Source organism: Micropterus dolomieu, linkage group LG05 (assembly GCF_021292245.1).
Source record: "Micropterus dolomieu isolate WLL.071019.BEF.003 ecotype Adirondacks linkage group LG05, ASM2129224v1, whole genome shotgun sequence".
Taxonomy (NCBI): domain Eukaryota; kingdom Metazoa; phylum Chordata; class Actinopteri; order Centrarchiformes; family Centrarchidae; genus Micropterus; species Micropterus dolomieu.
The window spans coordinates 5,859,487-5,877,570 of NC_060154.1; the positions used below are offsets into that span (position 1 = coordinate 5,859,487).

Below are 18,084 nucleotides of genomic sequence, written 5' to 3' on the forward strand. Positions count from 1 at the left end.
GAGCGTTTGCTGTCAGGGCCCCGAGGCTCTGGAACAGCCTGCCTGAGGAAATCAGGTCGGCTGAGTCAGTGAACTCTTAAGTCCCTTCTTAAAACATACTTTTATAGGAGAGCTTTTCCCGATCTTATTTGACTTTATTTTATCCCTTTTATTTTATTGTATTTTACTAATTTTATATTAAATTTTCATGCTCTTATCTTTTTTTTTTGTATTATTCTTTACACTTGTTAAAGCACTTTGTAACTTGTTTTTGAAAAGTGCTCTACAAATAAGGATTATTATTATTATTATTATTATAAACATCAGTATGTTCACATTGCCTTTCTGAGCTAGCGTGTTGATGTTAGCATTTAGCTCAGTACAGCTTCACAGCGCAGCCTCAGAGAGGCAATAACGCAGCTGTAGGCTCCTACCTGTAATTTTAACTCTACTTTAGTAAACCTGCAGTAAAAGTAAACGTGGCATGTTCTCCGCCTTGTTGATACATCACACAGAAAGACATTACATTTTTTAGCAGCAAGCATGAGAATGTACTATATGCCATCTGAGTTATAATTCAATGCCTTTACTTGTTAAGATATGCATTGTAAGTATATGTCATCCCCGTGGGACTGACCCTTCAAACCTAATCTAGGTTAGCATGCAGTAGTCATTAATCTTCACAGCATTTACACAGCTCTATTGGGTTAAAAACATAGCGTAAAATAAAGAGAGGTGAGCTCAAGGCCACATGGAGTCTGTTCATCCATAACAACACTGTCAGCGTGTCTACGGTCTCATTTTTGGGTGAAGTTAGAAGAGCGGTTACATCTGCGCATCTGTCATGTATGATGCTGACAGTGGAGGGAAAGCTGTACTGCTGTGGAAATGTGGAGCCATTTGATAGAAAAACCCAGAGGCATAAGTTAATTTAGAACCTGCACTCTGGCTCCAGTTGTGTGAACAGCAATAATAATGATCCACTGTCATTGCAACACCAGCTGTCATAATAACAGCAGTAATAGTGCTGCAGCGAGATAAGAGACGCACCCCGCTGCAACAATGCCGGGGTTTCCCCGAGGAGGATGGCCACCATTTCTCCTGTGTGTGCGTGAGAGTGAGATAGCGAGAAAGCAAGATATTAAAGGGAGATTACAGTTTAGTTCACACTGATCACCTGTCTTACAGTATGGTCGGTACTATAACATTAGTTCCTTGCATTTCCTGCTACAGACAAACAAACATAAAAGCATAATTACAAATCTTTGATACGAAGCAGCTACGATTAAGGTTTGGTTAGGTGTAAAGAAACATTATGGTTTTAGGGCTGCAACTAATCTGTTAATTATTTATTCGATTAGTTGACTAGACATGATCATTTTTGTTACACCCTAACCCTAATTAAACCATTTAACTAATTAAATATCTTTCAATTGAATTACTGATCTCCAACACACAGCCTGACTAGCTAATGTTACCATGAAGTGAACAAGGTTTACTATTTATTGTGAACACTAGTATCAACACTAACCAGGGAAGAAGATAAGACAGGTTACTCCTATAATTCACTGATTTATACACGCTTTAAAAGTTTAGCTTTGGAACTTTATACAATATTATAAGTTTTAGGCAATAACTTGCATCACGAGCCAGATGTTCCTTGATTTACTTTAAACCATTACTCATTACTAATAACTTTTTTAAAGCTGGATCTCCGACATTGATAGCATTGTGTTGTACAGATTTGTGCAGCGGTGTTCAGGAGCGCTGGACAGAAAGAGAGAGAGACGAGCGAGAGGATGTGCTGCGCGAATGCACAACGGCGCTGATCTGCAACCAAATACAATTTTAAAAAAAATAGGCCTAGTAAAAAAATCTAAAATCAATATGTGGTGGTCAGCGTTGATATTGTGGCAGGCCGCCACAAATAAATGAACATATAGGACTGCTTTTCCTCTGTTGCTGCTGCAGTGATCTGTGTAACTGGGACCAAAGGGCTCTGTGGGTGTGACTGGCCGGCTGGCTGACACCACTAACCTTGCGGCCGCTCGTGGAGCTCAAGCCCAAAATCATTTGAGCACATTTTCAATTCGCCATCATCTTTGGTAAAACTGCAAATATTAACATTCTACAGCTGATTCCTCGCCTCAAAACTGCTAAAAAGTGTATTTAGACAAAATAGCGGACAAAACTTGTAAAAACTAAAAATGTTAGTTTTCGCTTCTCGCAGGAATGCTTCTTCTTCGTGAGTATGGCAGACAGTGGAAGCGATACTGCCTCCAGCACTTCCTGTAGTGCATTGCAGTAAGAAATGAACAACCAGAAATGTTCTTAATAAGAAGATTGCCATCTCTTCCTTTTTTTATAGTTGATGTCGTCGATTTAGTCAACTAATCGTTGCAGACCTACATGGTTTTGGTTAAAATAATTACTATTTGTTTACATTATCATTATATTGACCCATCTATCCACCCCAAAACTATTTCCTTCTTTACTTCAGACAGATGAGAGTTCCTATAGTCACTACAGGGATTTCCACTCCAGACACATTTGGCTAATATGGGTTTTCTACTAAAAAAGTTTAATTACCTAGTTAAAAATTTGATTCAGTTACAACTACTCATGAAAAATCCAGAATTTATGAAAATGCTTCTTCGTTCAACGTCTGGACACAATTTGTCTCCTGCTTCACTGAAAGTCAGTGTTCTCTAGAGGCTTAAAGTTTCCACATCACCCTTGTGTAAGTTGCACATTAGACCATGAATGATTTCCACACTACTTGTGATGTCATACATATTCAAACATATTTTAAACTCAGATTGAAGGTGGGCACAGAGAAACTGTCAGCCGGTGAAATGTGAAAACAGCCTTCTAGTGTCAAACTCTGAGTGAAGTAACCAGCGAAACGCATTCTAAGGGGGGAATTTAACATATGTTGTTTTTGGTGAATGCTGTCCGTTTTTGATGGAGGACAGTCCTCCCATTACCAACAATTTAGAACAAAACCAGAAAACATTTCTATGATAATGGGGCAGAATGTTCTCACTTACAGCTGAGTTCGATCCGGATGAAGTCCTTAATGCCTAGATTTTCCATGAAGACCCCAGAGGAGGATGTTGTTTTAAACAGGAAGGAAATGTCTGCATTCAGCTCGCCGTGGAAGGTTGGAAAGTGAAGGTAAGATGTCTCCTTGTCAAAAAATGCAGCGTTCCAGAAGTTTTCTGAGAGATAAACAAATGTCTTGAATTCATCATATCCTCCATTATTTTTTGGTTTTCTAATATAAAAGGATGTAAATTTTGTTTTCAAAAAATGCATATATCATTCTGGAACAAAGTTTATTAAAAGAAATGTCATAATGATGGCTGTATAATGAAGATTGTGTAGTAAACAAATTAACCAACTGTTCAGCTAATTAGCCAAAAACAAAGGCTACTCTCAAGCTACCTCATTTATGTTGATTTATCTCTCGTACCGTTTATTTATTCATTTGTTTGCTCATTAAACTGAAGGCTGAAATTAGAAGCAATTAAAACAAGGTGAAATATATAAGTTAGATTTGTGTATTATATATCTTTTCTTTAGAAGTTGTTATTAAAGAGCATAAAGGAGGTCATATTTCAACTATTGGTCTGCTAATTTGCCAGTGTAATTAGCCGCAGCCTGTTTTTCGATTAACAAATTAAATGGCAGAGAGAAGATTGGGTACAGGGATTCCTTCAGTTCAGTTCACTGAATATAGTTAAAAATAATATCATAAATATCCAAAGAGGCAACAATACATGTGGAGAAAAGGTGTCTACATTGACACCAATATCATGTAAACAAATAAACAGCAACTGAAAAGGACTTACTATCTCCATGACAACGGAGAGGTCCCACCCTGTAGGCAGCCTCTGACCCCGGCCGCTGGATGTCACCCAGCACCAGAGACCTGACTGGGAGGGTCTCCTTATGGATGAGCAGGCCTGAATCATCAGCCCTGCAAGTGAAGGAGCAGGAGGAAGACAAGATGAAGCAGTAGGAGGAGGAAAAGAGAGATAAAGACATGAGGAAGCACAAAAAAGAAAAGAGAGACAGGAGGAGGAAAGTGGACAAAAGGAAGAAAGATGTGGGGTTGAAGAGAAAGACAAGAGGAAAGGAAAGAACAAGGAGGAGCGGAAGGAGAAGAGGAAGGGGAAAAGAATAATAAGACAATGTGGAAGAGGATGTGGAGAAGGAGAAGATGTAAAAGGGGTGGAAAAGAAGGAGTAGAAGGAGAAGAAAGAGAGCAGCAAAAGAAGAAAAAGAAGACAGGGAACATGAAAGTGAAAAATGAGGAGGATGTGGATTAGTAGATGAAGAACAGAGGTGGAGAAGGGAAAGGAAAGAGACAAATTAAGCAAGTGGAGGAGGAGAAGGAGAAAGACAACAGGGAGGAGGATGATAAGAAAGTGAAGGTGAAGAAGAGAAATGGAAGGAAGAGAAACATAATGACGACATGATGAGAAGGAAGAAGCATAGAAGATAAAGTAAGTAGAAAAGAAAAAGGGAACAAGAAAACAAAACAGAGAAGGAGAGGGATTACAAGATGAAGAAAAAGGTGGAGGGAGACAGGGTGGAGAAGAAGAGGATGACATGGAAAAGAAGATGATGTTGAAGAGGAGGTTTACAGCTAGATGTTCAAATGAAGACAAGCATTTCAGCTAATACATGTCTGCTGATGTTTTGTCAAACTGTTTTTCGAATGAACGTAGGCTGAGTGATTCATCTGCACATTCACCACACTCTCTCAGCTCGGTGGCGTTTCAAATTCCAACATTCAGCTTTGTTGCTGTGAAATTTTGTCAAAAAATAAATCTAGGACTGTAGGCACACACAGCACTGCTGAACCTGATGAGATATTGATGTCAGAAGAAAGTCTATAAACATAGAGAAGGAGTCGCAAAGATTTAGGCGGGAAGATAACAGTAAGAAGGACCTTTGGCTATGCAGACAGTAGCAGGATTGGTTACAATATGGGAAAATGGGTCTAAACTGTAGAATTGTTCACAGGATTGGAAGGTGACCTAAATACAGAATTGCTTACAGCTTAGATAAAAGGATTTAAATACAGGATTGGATATAACATGGGATTCGTCCCGGCTGTCTCATGGCTATTTTCTGTCCAGTATGGCAGGATGTGATGGTAAACACTGAATCGTATTAATGACTTAATTTGAACAGCAAGACAGATCTCATTGAATCATTTTACTGAAGAGTCTCAGAAGCAATAGGTGTCTCTTCAAAATACATCTTACAGTGTTTTATTTATTTCCCTAAAAGATGCATTTAAATTTTTCTTTTCAAAGCTTGTCCAACCAAATGATTATTTTATAGACAGTGAACTAGAGTTATATTTACATATTTAATCATTTACTATGGTTTACACTTTGATTTAAAATAAAACACTACAGCCATGCTAGTGACTACGTGGGGCTGTACACAGTGGTTAATGGTTAGGTCAGCATGCTACAATGCAATGATGATAACATGCAGATGTTAAACATGTATAATGTTTACAATGTTCAACATCCTAATTTAGCATATTAACATGCTAACCTTTGCTAAGTAGCACAAACACAAAGTACAGCAGAGGCTGATGGTATTGTTAGTAGTTTTGCAGGTATTGGACAGACAGATGAAAAGTCAAATTTCATGGCAATCCGTAACAGTTGTTGGGACATCAAAGCTACATGCCAGCCTAATGATGCTGCTAAAGTTAAAGTCAAGGGATCACCAAAATCAATGGAATTCATGGTCTGGGAAACACTGAAGTGATTAAAATGCATCCTCTGGGTACCGTTAATATTTGTACCAAATTTCATGAAACCCATCAAATAGTTATTTGAGTCTGGACCAAACTGACATTGACATTTCAAGAGCTGGGCTGTTAGCATGGCAAAAACTGTATTTTATCTATAATATCTTCTGTAAGACACCACCATAAATCACTGGTCAATGTATATTTTGATGCAAACCTCATCATTTGTTACCATGGCTATGGAAACTTCTCCTTTCTGACTGGCTAGCAGTTCAAGGCAATTATTATGCGAAGGATCTAAACTGAAACACATAATAAAGTACAGTACCATTGGTCGTAGTCAGCATCGCAGTTGCAGTAGTGATGTGAATCCAAACAGTTGTCCTGCAGACCACAGGCACACTGCCGGCTGCCCGGCATAGCCCCACCCCAGTATGCCTGGACCTGACCCAGACCCGGACCTCCCAACCACCAGCTGAATGGAGCACCCTCTGTAACACACACACACACACACACACACACACACACACACACACACACAATCCATTTTTTGCTTCATGGTGTAGTTACTGCAAAACTAAGATGGATTTCACATTAATCATCAAACAGTGAATCCTACAGTAATTGACAGTTAAATGGAATATGTTCCTAACAGAGAATTTTCAGTCATCTATGTTTTCATCACAACACATTGTGTAGATGGATCTGTTTAAGTCAACACTTGACTTGCAAATCAAATTGGACATAGGAAGATCTTCCTGTCGTTTTCTTTTCCCTCTTCTATTTGTCTTCTTCTATCTACCTGTGTCACGCCCATCTATTTAGGATTTCAACACAAACCAACACTTTATTGTGGCTACACTTTATTGAACTGTTACAGCCTTCCTGCCAAGTCTTGACAATGTTATCATTGCTGTTTTCCCTGCTATAATTGGACAGATAATGGGTGTAGCGGCAATCTTTCTCAATTGGCTTTACCACCACTATTAAGCAGTCTTCTTGGCTTTAAAGCTTGACACACAAGAACCTTCAGAGGCAGTAACTTCTGATAAAAAAAAACACTTTTCAAGATTACTAAATTCTTTATTTAAAAAGGGACAGCGTACAGTAAAACATAAACGTTACCATTTGATGCACTGTACCAGATTATAGCATTACGAGTATTAATATGGCTCTTACATTTCCAGCCCCTAATTGCATATGCTAACTGCAGAACAATTATCAAATATCATCAACATGAGAGCCATATAACATTCTACATCAGTTATACTGACAAATATAAATCATACTACACAATGTAAAACTATATACTTAAACTGTTATTAACATTCTCAAACTGTTCACATTGCGTGTTTCAGCAGGCACAGTTTATTCACAGGTCTGTCCTGTACGTTATTATTAGTCTACACGCTGACTCGTCTCACCGTACCACTGGAATCTGGTAATGTCTTTATCACCCGCCCCATACTCCAGGAGCTGCAAGGGGCAGAGTCATCCATTATCACTACACTATCACATGGTGCGAAGTTCCTCTGAGGTGTGAGCCACTTTTGTATCTCCTGAAGGAGTGGCAAATATTCTCTTGTCCATCTAGTCCAAAAGAGATTGGCTATATACTCTATCTGTCTCCATCGACGCCATGCATACTGATAGTCTTTGTCAAAGACTCCTGGTGGGATATTGGCTTGTGTTCTCAAAAGCAACAGGTCATTAGTTGTTAAGGCTTCAACATCATTAGTGTCATCTGATGAGGGGGTTATCGGGCTGCTATTGATGATGGCCTCAACTTCACACATGACTGTTTGGAGTCCTTCATCATCAAGAGTCTGTTGCTGTAACACAGAGTTCAATACTTTCCTTACTTTCCTTGATACCCTTTTCTGTCATGGTGTTCTGTATTTTTGTCTGATCCAGGTTTTCCAATGTTTTACGCAGTTCCTTTTCCACCGCAACAAAGTTTGTTCCATTATCTGAGTGTATAATTTTTACTTGTCCTCTTCTGAATATAAACCTGCATATGGCGTTGATACAGGAATCTGTATCCAAGCTGTGAGAAATCTCAATGTGCACAGCTCTTACTATGAGACAAGTGAAAATCACACCATATCGTTTAACAAGGCTCCTTCCACGTTTAATCTCAAATAGCCCGAAGAAATCAACCCCCATGTTGGTAAAGGGTGGCTGATCAGGTAGTAGCCTGTCTTCAGGCAGGTCAGCCATCTTTTGTATTCCAGCCTTAGCACTGAGCCTTCTGCACACAATGCACTTTGAAATAATCGTCCTTACAGCTGAATTAGCTTGAGGGAACCAATATTTTTCCTTGCAGTACTGCTAACATATAGTTGTGACCGCAATGTCCAACTTCTTGGTGGATGTGTTGCAATGGGCAGCTATTCTATCATAAGACATCTCTCCCCCACAAACATTCTGATAAGTAGGCTTTTTAGTGTACAAAGTGCTGGTTCACTGGTGATAACAAGATGGACTTCTTTCTTCAGTGCAATTTGAACTCAAGTATTCTTATTTTACTCTTTATATGAGTGAAGGTGAGAAATATTAAAGTTTAGATTCTTTTGACATTAAGATGTGCATAAATGTTGCAAGTGCTTGCTTTGAACCATCCATTCTAAATAACATTTCTTGTGCGTGTAAGTCCTTTAAAAAAAAAAAAAAAAAGAAAAACTAACAGAACCCAGAATCAAAAGCAGCTAATGATTTACTTGATAAATCAAGTCATGGTGTAGATACAGTTTTTGCTGCTGCAGTAGAGTGAGGAGGAGAAAATACACAACAGAAATGTAATTGATGTTTTAATTAGTTACTAAATTGACTAAATCAGCATTTTATACGACGACTCTTGTTCCCGATATAGATCCCTCAGTTGAAGAAAACCTTGCTTTGTAAAAAACTTTGTGCCTGCTGCCATCCCCTAACAACACCACACCACTCTCCTCCATCTCACACTCAGAGTGCTTAACGTTAAAAGTTAAACACCTCACTTGAAAAAATCCCTTAGATGCAACAAAAGAGTTTAGGTCTTACCCGGTGTGTTGAGGAGCCGGGACTTCCTGCAGTGGTAGGACAGTTCCTGCTCACAGTGCTCGGATTGGCTGATGATGGCTGCTAACTGCTCCTCTTCAGAAGCGTATTCAAAGTGAGTTAAATGTTGGTTTCTCTCAGGGGATGAATGAACTCTGGTCAGTTCTGTGTTATTATGCTGGATCACCATCCATACCTTGTCCTCTGGTGGACAGCAAGAATGAGAAAGAGGGAAATAATTTTAAAAAATCTGATCAACAATTTGGATGAAATTACACAAAATAAAATGACACTTTCATGAACAAATATAGTGAGTTGAATTGTGTGATATAGCAGATGCTGTATCTGTGTGTTACCTGTCATGTTACAGTAGATGAGCTGGGGTTTGATTGGTCCACTGCCGTCTACGTCTATGTAATAATGTCCTGATGTGTTGCCTTTGTGTTTGTACGCCTCACATGACTGTTTGTATGTCGCTGTGAAAGGAAATGCAATTAAAGGATATCAACAAAACTATTATGTTTTGTTCACGGACACTTGCAGTTGCTTCTTTACATAATAATTTTGTGTTGTGTTTTTAATTGTATTTTATGTAATTGCTAAAACTGTATGTATTTCTAATGTACTGTATTTCAGCCCTAAATCCTTTTCCCTAAGTGGTTACCCCACTTGTCAGGCCGCCATTGTAAATAAGAACTTGTTCTTAATGACTTGCCTGTAAAAATAAAGAATAAAAAAAACAAAAGAAAACAAACAATATTTGTTATTATTATCTGTTATTTACCTGTACCTACAGTACAGTGTATCAAAACCATGTAAGTGGGCAGTATTAACAAGGAAGACAGATTAATATACAGTTGTTCTCCATTACAAAATATTTGCATGATCTCATAGCAACAGTTGGATATAAAGAACCAATTCCAAATTTGAAATTAATAAGAGCCAAGGATTTGTGAGGAAACACTGCCCATATAAATTCCTAAAAGCAAGTGGGACTGGGACTACCCCACTCCCTACATTACTGGCTCCATTACGCCAGCGTCAGAGAAGTTTGTGTTAAAGAATTTAATCATTTAGTGCAAATGGTTTACTGTTTACTGGTCTGCTTTGACAAGGTTTTGCCTTTTCATGTTTTATTGACAATGTGTGATTTTAAATTGCTGTTTGGTTTTATTGTTAGTGTGTGAAGTACTTTGTTGAAGCTAAAAAAAATAAAAGAATAAAGATAACCATACCAGAGCTTCAATGACATAAAGAAGAGGTTCCGGTGGTGGAGGGAGTCAGAGTTGGCATCAGAGTAACAGTGAAACGTTATAAATCTTGTGTATGAATGTGATTGGATGTTACTAGTCAGCTGGTAGCTGAACAGATTATTAATGAATAAGCCAATGAAATTGTGACAAATGACTCCGATCAAGGAAAGTGATTGTGACTTCAGTGCTCTGCCTGAACAAACACTGCGTGCGCTTCATATGTGTCATGGCAGAAGTTTCACAAGAGACAGCAGAGATGCAGCCAAATTTTGTTGAGCAATCCATCTAATATGACCTGTTGTAATCATAATGGTAATTCTGTATTTTTCTACTCCCAGAGTTAAGAAAGTGTACAGTTAGTGAACGATCAACTTATGCATCACATAATAGAGAATATTAATTTTTGTCCTAAGTTTTACCATAAAATATCTTGTCATTTATTGTAATTGCCTTCTCAACAAATCTGCCAAAAATCAACATTTTGCTTTTAGATTTCTTCTCGAATCATAACTAGTTTTTGATTACTTGAGCTGTTCTCTGCTTGTTCGGTATCCATACTTCATTTGACTATATTGCAAATGCCATTTAGGTGTGAATTGCCCCTTAGGAAAACTACATTCCCAACCCTATTTGCATTAGTGCTGTACTCTATGTAATGTAGATAACAAGGGAGAAGTGAATGCCAATGAGATTAACAATTAAAAAAGGCATAAATCAATTAAAAACCGTTATGTAACAATCAAACTGGCAACTATGGAAAAAAAATAGGTGAAAACAAATTATATAAAGCCCTCTGGTTACATAATGTTTGCTCTGTAGCACACACACACAAACACACAGACTGTCACACACTCCCTTAAGTATAGTGAAAGACGTCATTGGAGTAAATCTATGAACAGTTGTAGAGAGTTTCCCACATTATTCTACATATGTGTTTTTTTCTTTTTCTCACGTTAGTGAAAGACTTATCCCAAGACAGTGTCTTGATACAGCTCGAGAAAGGTTTTCACCCAGATATAACAACGAAACACAGAGGTGAGCAGTGTGTATGTGTGGCAAACCTGATCCAGCCTGGAGCTGATCACACCACAGGAGCACCGAAAGATTCAATCAGTGCTTGGCAATGTAATCAAAGCCCGAATCTCTTTAATTTCTAATTTGACTCACCTAAAATACTGTAGGCAGTCTATAAGTTGAAATCCATTTATGTAGAAAGAACAGTCTGCCTTAGGACTCGCTCTCCTGTTCTGACATGCTTTCTGCCTCCATCTCTTCCTGCTGTATGCCTCCCGCTCGCTCCTCTCCTCACTCTCCCTTTATATTTCTCTCTGTATGACTTCTTCCAGTCCTCTTATTTTTAAGGTTTCATCTTTCTATCTCTCTACCCTTCTCTCCTTTCTGTTTTTTTCCTGATAATTCAGGGAAGGTAGCTGAACGATTTCCAGTTTGTTCTGAGCCTCACAGGAAGTCTTTCATTGTAGTTCAAATGTTCTGACCTGTATAGCAATATTACAACTACAAAAAAAAATAAAATAACTGTTCATATATTGTAGTTTAGCTGCTTTCAAGACTAAATATAACAAGCTGTGAAGGAATTTTGATAAGGAACCCCAGGGTTCTTTCTCCCAATTGGTTTGCAAAAAAAGGTTAGATTTGTACCGAACAAAGAATATTTTATTCTTAAGCTGTTCTTACTTACTGGCTACTTAAGAGTAAACCTATGTTTTTTCGGTTCTCAATTGCTTCTTTTTATGATTTAATGAACTACCTCGAGACCTCATATTTCTGAAAATCAAAATACTAAGCAAGTAGAAAGAAGTTCACACCCTTTGCTCTGACGTTGTGGTTGATGTGTGCTGTTTGAAGTGGGAAGTGGGTTAAAATTGTGGCTTTCATCTACAGCGGGGTGCCATCCCTTTGTTCTTTCTTCAGCTTTCTCTCAGTGGGTAAAGTGACACTGTTTTTCTGCATTGTGTGTTAGCAACCAGGCTATTTTTGTTAAGAAGCAGCATATCAAATTTAGTGCAAACTTACTTATTTACAAGTGTCTACAGGCCTACAGGTAATATATAGTTAGAAGAAAAATCATGTTTATTTATGCTCATTTTGTACTAAAAGCGTGTTTAACTTAAAATGCACTTGAGGTACCTCATGCAGTTAGGTGGGAAATGTGTAACTTAAATGTTCAGTGTGGCTTTAATCATTGTTTTGAGTATTTTATAAAATTGCTGTTACATTTTAGGAGAAAAATATTGTCACACACACTCAATATCATTGCACAACATTTATTTTCACCTGATGCCTTTCTTCAAATCAGACTCTAGACAAAACAGATAGTTTCCTTAGTTGAGGAAATGTAATTAATCATACTTTTTTAGAAACATGAGAAAATGCTTCCATTGTTCATGCTCCTTATCCTAGGTTTTTTTGTCTGTGACAAAGTGATACAGTTTGAGTGACGGATGTTTGATTTGAGCATGTTCCTCTGCTTCATCATGTCCAATGGGACTTAAGTGAAAAGCAGCTTGTCACATAACTTTACAGACTGGGCTACAGTTGGACACGCTGACACACACACACACACACACACACACACACACACACACACACACACACACACACACACACACAATTAAAATGATCAACAAATAAAATAAGAGATTCCAGAGATTGTGGGCCATCTGCAGGTGTCAGAAAGACAAAAATAAGACTCTTTAAGACATAAATTAAAGACTTAAAATTAAATGGAAGTCTAATTTTCTCAGCATAATAAAGTACCACCAATCTGTTGAGTCTATTCCCAACTGAACACAGCTAATTAAAGTTCTGAAACAATGGAGTAGGAAAAAAAAAAAAAACACAAAAGGAAATTAAGTGTTAGGGGACATGGAGTCTCGGTGTTATTAAAGCAGATGCAATGAGAGCATGTTTGGAATACTGTAATAATCCTATTCTCTATTGATCGAAGGCTTCATTCACAAGCACGAGATTTGCTATCCAGCTGAACATCAAATGTTGCACACAAAAAAGTAAAAGCCTATTATTTAAAAGCAATCACCCATACGTAGTGTTCTCATCAGCAGCAAAACAGAAAGTGTGTTTTTTTCATTTCAGCAAAATGGAGTGAAGAATGTTCTGTGTTTTGAATTTTAATAAAAAACCTGCCGATAGCTCATGAAATAAATTTTTCACAACTGTAAGCTTTTACTGTATGTTAACACAGTCATGTTAGATTTTTTCCAGCATAATCATAATTCTCGTGTCTTGTAAGACATACAAGCTCTATGAACATCTATGTGTTGGGTTTAAAGTTTCAATTTAGTTGACAGATTTACATGTTTTTTGTACTATTTTTCCCTCCTGATATAAATAAAGTTCAAAATAAAGTTGAGTGAATTAGACGTATCCAGTATTTTTAGAATATGAACATCCAGACTTGTCCAGCTCCTCATCTATGAACATCTGTCACGTACTGCATCATAACTCATATGTTAAGAGAAAGCATATAAAAAAAAATCTATTTATAGCAAACTGTAGATGCAATTGTAAATGCAATGTAATAACTGAAATACATGATCAGATAATAAAACAGGCATTGCTGGTGTTTACATTTCAATTTTTGAGAAGGAATTAATTAAGCTTGTCTCATTTTGCTTGCCTTACTTCAGAACTACGGCACTAACGAAAGCTGCATTAATGACTATTTTTACATTAACTATGAAACAGTTTGTGAACAGATGTTGCTCATACTGATGAACCCATAGAGAATGATCACTCGACTGCAGTTCCTCTTACATCTACAAAATATTTTAGCTTTAGTTGTATTGGTTTTAAGGCCCACAACTTTACTGTGTCGGTTCACGCTCACTGTTTCACTGTGTAAAGCCACTGTACGCTACCTGCAGTGCCCAGCACAATCAGGAGACAATTAGCTACTAACTGGTGAGCATAGTTGAGCATTTAACAGCTAAAGAGCGAGCTATTTCCATCAGGAGTTGGTGGAGACCAAAATTTAGTGCTGTAGGACAGTGAATATTGGTCAGCTGATACTGACTGAGGATGACTCTTGGAGGAACTATAATAACGACAACAAATAAGGCCAATAAAAAGTACTGGCTGCACTGGAAGAGTTTCACCATATTTTAGGCTTCAAGTATTTTAAAAACCTGCAGATGCCCTGTTGCTGGTTGCTTACAGCTGTGGCAGGTGGCTCCTCTGTAGCCGCTGTTGGAGCAGTTACAGTGGAAGGTAGTCCATGACTGAGTACATCTACCTCCGTGTTCACAATGACTGGGGGAGCACCTGAAATACAGACAGAGACACAGATACAGACAAAGAGAGAGAACCTTAGTGCCACTGAAAAGTTCTCTAAAAAGTTTCTAAAAGGGTGTCTGTATGAAAAGGAACAACAGGCCTTCAGCACACCTGTCTGTTCTGATAAAGTGTGTAGGAGGGACCTGTATAAAAGCAGTCTTATAACAAAAATTCACAAGTCTTTATTTTCATGTCAAGTGGAACACAGATGTAAGTTCTGAGAAGTAGCTGATCTGAAACACCCCATTGTTAGGGTTGTTAACTAATATTGCATCAGCCAGAGACAAAACTTTTGAACTCCCACCCAACCTGTCTCTCAAAGAACAAAGTCGCATTCTATTATTTATTCAGTGTTTTTGGGTTAAAAACCTTTTTTTCTAGATATGGAACCACACTAATGTCCTTAATTATTTCCCATCTTTTGAGTTGCTCCTGAGATGCACACGGGACACATTTTTATAAACAGTTTCTGATCAAACTCTTTCCACTTACAGACGTAAAATGAGTGGAATCCGTGAGATCTAGTTGTTGTTTTTTTTTTTTTTTTTTTATGGGATGAACCTTTTTCCCCCTTTTTCTTAGGCATCACCTCTACCGTCCATTGGTCACTGATGTTTGGGTTTATGCCCTTTCCTACTTTGTTTGATTTTCTGTATAAAGTTTTATGGTTATTTGTCTGTGGCTATCACTGATCATGCTAACTAGCCAGTTCTTCCATTGAATATTTATTTATTTTTAACAAAAAACATGTACATAAACAGAAGAATCCTTTAATCCCTCACCCCTTAATTCCACTCTGCTCTGTGTTATCATAGGCTGTAGTGTTTTGCATAGGAAGTGCAGTGGATAATTTTACACAAAATGACAATGTATTTATGGTGAGGTGATAATATTAGGAAGTCAGCTGCAAAATTATATTTAGCCTATTTTATTTTAAGTTCAATTAAATCAACTATAGCTGAATACTAGTGAGCTCATTTGTATTTGCAGTCGGGTGGGCAAAATGTACAACACACAACAGCACTGCATTAACAGTAATTCTATCATCTACAGCAACATACCATGAGGAGAATACGATACAATTCCAGCAGAGTTTGACTATAAAATAGATTCTAAAATAATATAATTGGCCACCCGAATACAGTTAATTCTACACCAGTGGGAAACAGTGGTCCAGAGGACATGGTTTTCACTCTAATAAGACATCTGTCCATCTAATTTCCATCATAACTGTGTTGCTCAGAAACAGCTTGGGCTCACTTAAACTTGGACCGATTTAAACGATTATGTAAAACTGAAGCTCAATAGGTATCTTTTGACTCTCAAGTGTGAAAACTAGTTCAACAACAAGATTACACACATACACATACATGTTTGTACATTTACACTTGTGAGTAACCTTACTGACCTAATGCTTTCCCTTGCCTTAAAGGTTCAGTGTGTAAGTTTTAGTGGCATCTTGTGGTGAGGGTTGGAAATTGCAACCAGCAGCTCAAGGTGCACTCAATGATCCTCAGAAGGTCCCATTACCTGAGTTGTGAAAGTGTTCTTCCGACTTCAGTGTGTGTTCATGTGCGCTTAAGTGGGAATGTGGATGCCACTACAAAGATGTGTTGGATTAGCATTATCAGAGCATATAAACAACACACAGACATCTAGTTCACTCTACATGGACAGTAAACTAATGGTTATAACCATATTTGAAATTACATGTTTGCAAAATATGTTTATACAATAAACATTTGCAGGAATCAAAGCTCTGTATACTTCTTTATGTCCCGTGTACTTTTTCATGTACACTTTATTTCTTTTTTTTACAATAAAGATTTAAGAAGGAAAAAAATATTCTGATTATTCCGACACCACATGACTGCACCGTCACTCAATGCTCACCCCTCCCTTTTCCAAGCGTGCAGGAGAAGCTACGGTGGCCGACACGTCAGCTCTTGTGCTAAATAATACGTGTGGGCCTCTATTTGTCCATTTTTCTTCTTTTCTTACTTCTTATAAAACAGTCGACTACTACTACTACTACTACAAACATTACTTGTTCTTCTTCGTACGTATTCAACATAGTGATGAAACGCTCTCTGTAGGGCCGTTTGTCCAGTTAGAATACTGTAGAAACATGGCGGCATAACATGGCGACGTCCATGTAAGAGGACCCGCGGTGTCCTCTTCTCTTTTCCCCTTTATCTCCTCCCACTTGGCTTAATACTTAGGAAACATGGCATCTCTTTCCGTTGTCATGCAGATGATAGCCAGATCTATGTACCTTTGAGTAAGGATGACACACTCAGACCATTATTTGCTTGTCTAGAGGACATAAAGCCTTGGATGGCCCTTAACTTCTTAAGTTTTAATAAAAACAAGAGGTGATGGTTTTTAACGGCACCCCTGGGACACGCTCCCCTCCTCACCTCGATCTAAGCCCCCTAGCTCAGTATGTCACGCCAACCATCATTGACCTAGGAGTCAAAATTGATGCTGATATGAAACTGGATAAACACGTTGGGTTAGTGGTTAAATCTAGTTTCTTTCAATTAAGACAGCTGGCTAAGTTGAAACCAATTCTTTCTAAGCAGAATTTTGAGACCGTTTTACACGCCTTTGTGACAACTAGACTAGATTACTGCAATGTACTTTTTGTTGGGATGATTGGATGGTTTCTCGCCCGTCTCCAGATGATGCAAAACGCTGCAGCTCGTCTTCTAACGGGAACACGTAAATGTGAACAGATCTCCCCAGTTCTACGTTCACTCCATTGGCTACCCATTCAATTTAGGATTGATTTTAAACTTCTTTTACTGAATTTTAAATCCTTGAATGGCCTTGCCCCCCCTTACTTATCTGATCTGCTTCATCCTTACACACCTACCCGTTGCCTCAGGTCAGTTGACAAACTTCTCATGAGAGTGCCAAAAACTCGTCGCAAACTTAAAGGGGACCGTGGTTTTGCGGTGGCAGCTCCGAAACTGTGGAATGCCCTTCCCCTCACCATTGGACAGGCTTCCTCACTGTCTGATTTTAAAACTTTAAAACCCATCTCTTCCATCTGGCTTTCGACACTTGGAGGAACTCATTTGTTAGTATTTTTAACTGTATACATTATATGTATGTGATAACCTGTAAATTGATGTTTGCTTTTAATCTTTGTATAGCACTTTGTGCAAATTCGCGATTGGTGTTAAAGTGCTCTATAAATACATTTTATTGATTTGATTGATTTATACACCAGTGAAAACATAGTTGGATTTTAGATTTGCATTTCTGTCCATAGATACTCCAAAATATTACATACTAACCCTTTAAAGGGTAACTTGTTGGTGTTTTTCAACCTTAGTCTATGTGACTAAGTGGGACAGAATATTTTTTTAATTTGGACCAGTATTGAGCGAACACACTGCAGTCGGAAGCAACATAACAATGTGAGCCTGTCAGTGGCAAAAGCACTTCAGACGTACGGGGCGGCTGTGGCTCAGGAGGTTGGCCGTTAATCGGAAGGTCGGCGGTTCAATCCCCGGCTCCGTATGTCGAAGTGTCCTTGGGCAAGATACTGAACCCCAAATGAAAGTGTATGAATGTGTGTGAATGTTAGTTTCTGTTTGAGCACTTATGCTTAGTGAATGCAGTGTAAAAGGCGCTATACAAATACAGAGCATTTACATTTACGTACTTTGACAGTGAACAATTGCCTGCAAGGATTGCATCGCGGCC

The 18,084-nt window shown here is 38.2% G+C and overlaps 1 protein-coding gene across 4 annotated transcripts in view; it reads right to left on the reverse strand.

Annotated features, from left to right (window-relative positions):
• Positions 1–18,084, reverse strand: part of LOC123971105 (contactin-associated protein-like 4) — an 81,632-nt gene that overhangs the window by 27,095 nt on the left and 36,453 nt on the right. For all 4 annotated transcript variants that reach the window (XR_006825124.1, XM_046049721.1, XM_046049723.1 and 1 more), the window contains exons 9-14: positions 14,249–14,355; positions 9,157–9,276; positions 8,804–9,004; positions 6,090–6,252; positions 3,834–3,961; positions 3,030–3,200 (exon numbers count right to left, since the gene is read on the reverse strand). Coding sequence is in view for 3 of the 4 variants with exons in the window: in XM_046049721.1 (XP_045905677.1) it covers positions 3,030–3,200; positions 3,834–3,961; positions 6,090–6,252; positions 8,804–9,004; positions 9,157–9,276; positions 14,249–14,355 (890 nt within the window). In the remaining variant the exon portion in view is untranslated. The remainder of the gene's footprint in view (positions 1–3,029; positions 3,201–3,833; positions 3,962–6,089; positions 6,253–8,803; positions 9,005–9,156; positions 9,277–14,248; positions 14,356–18,084) is intronic.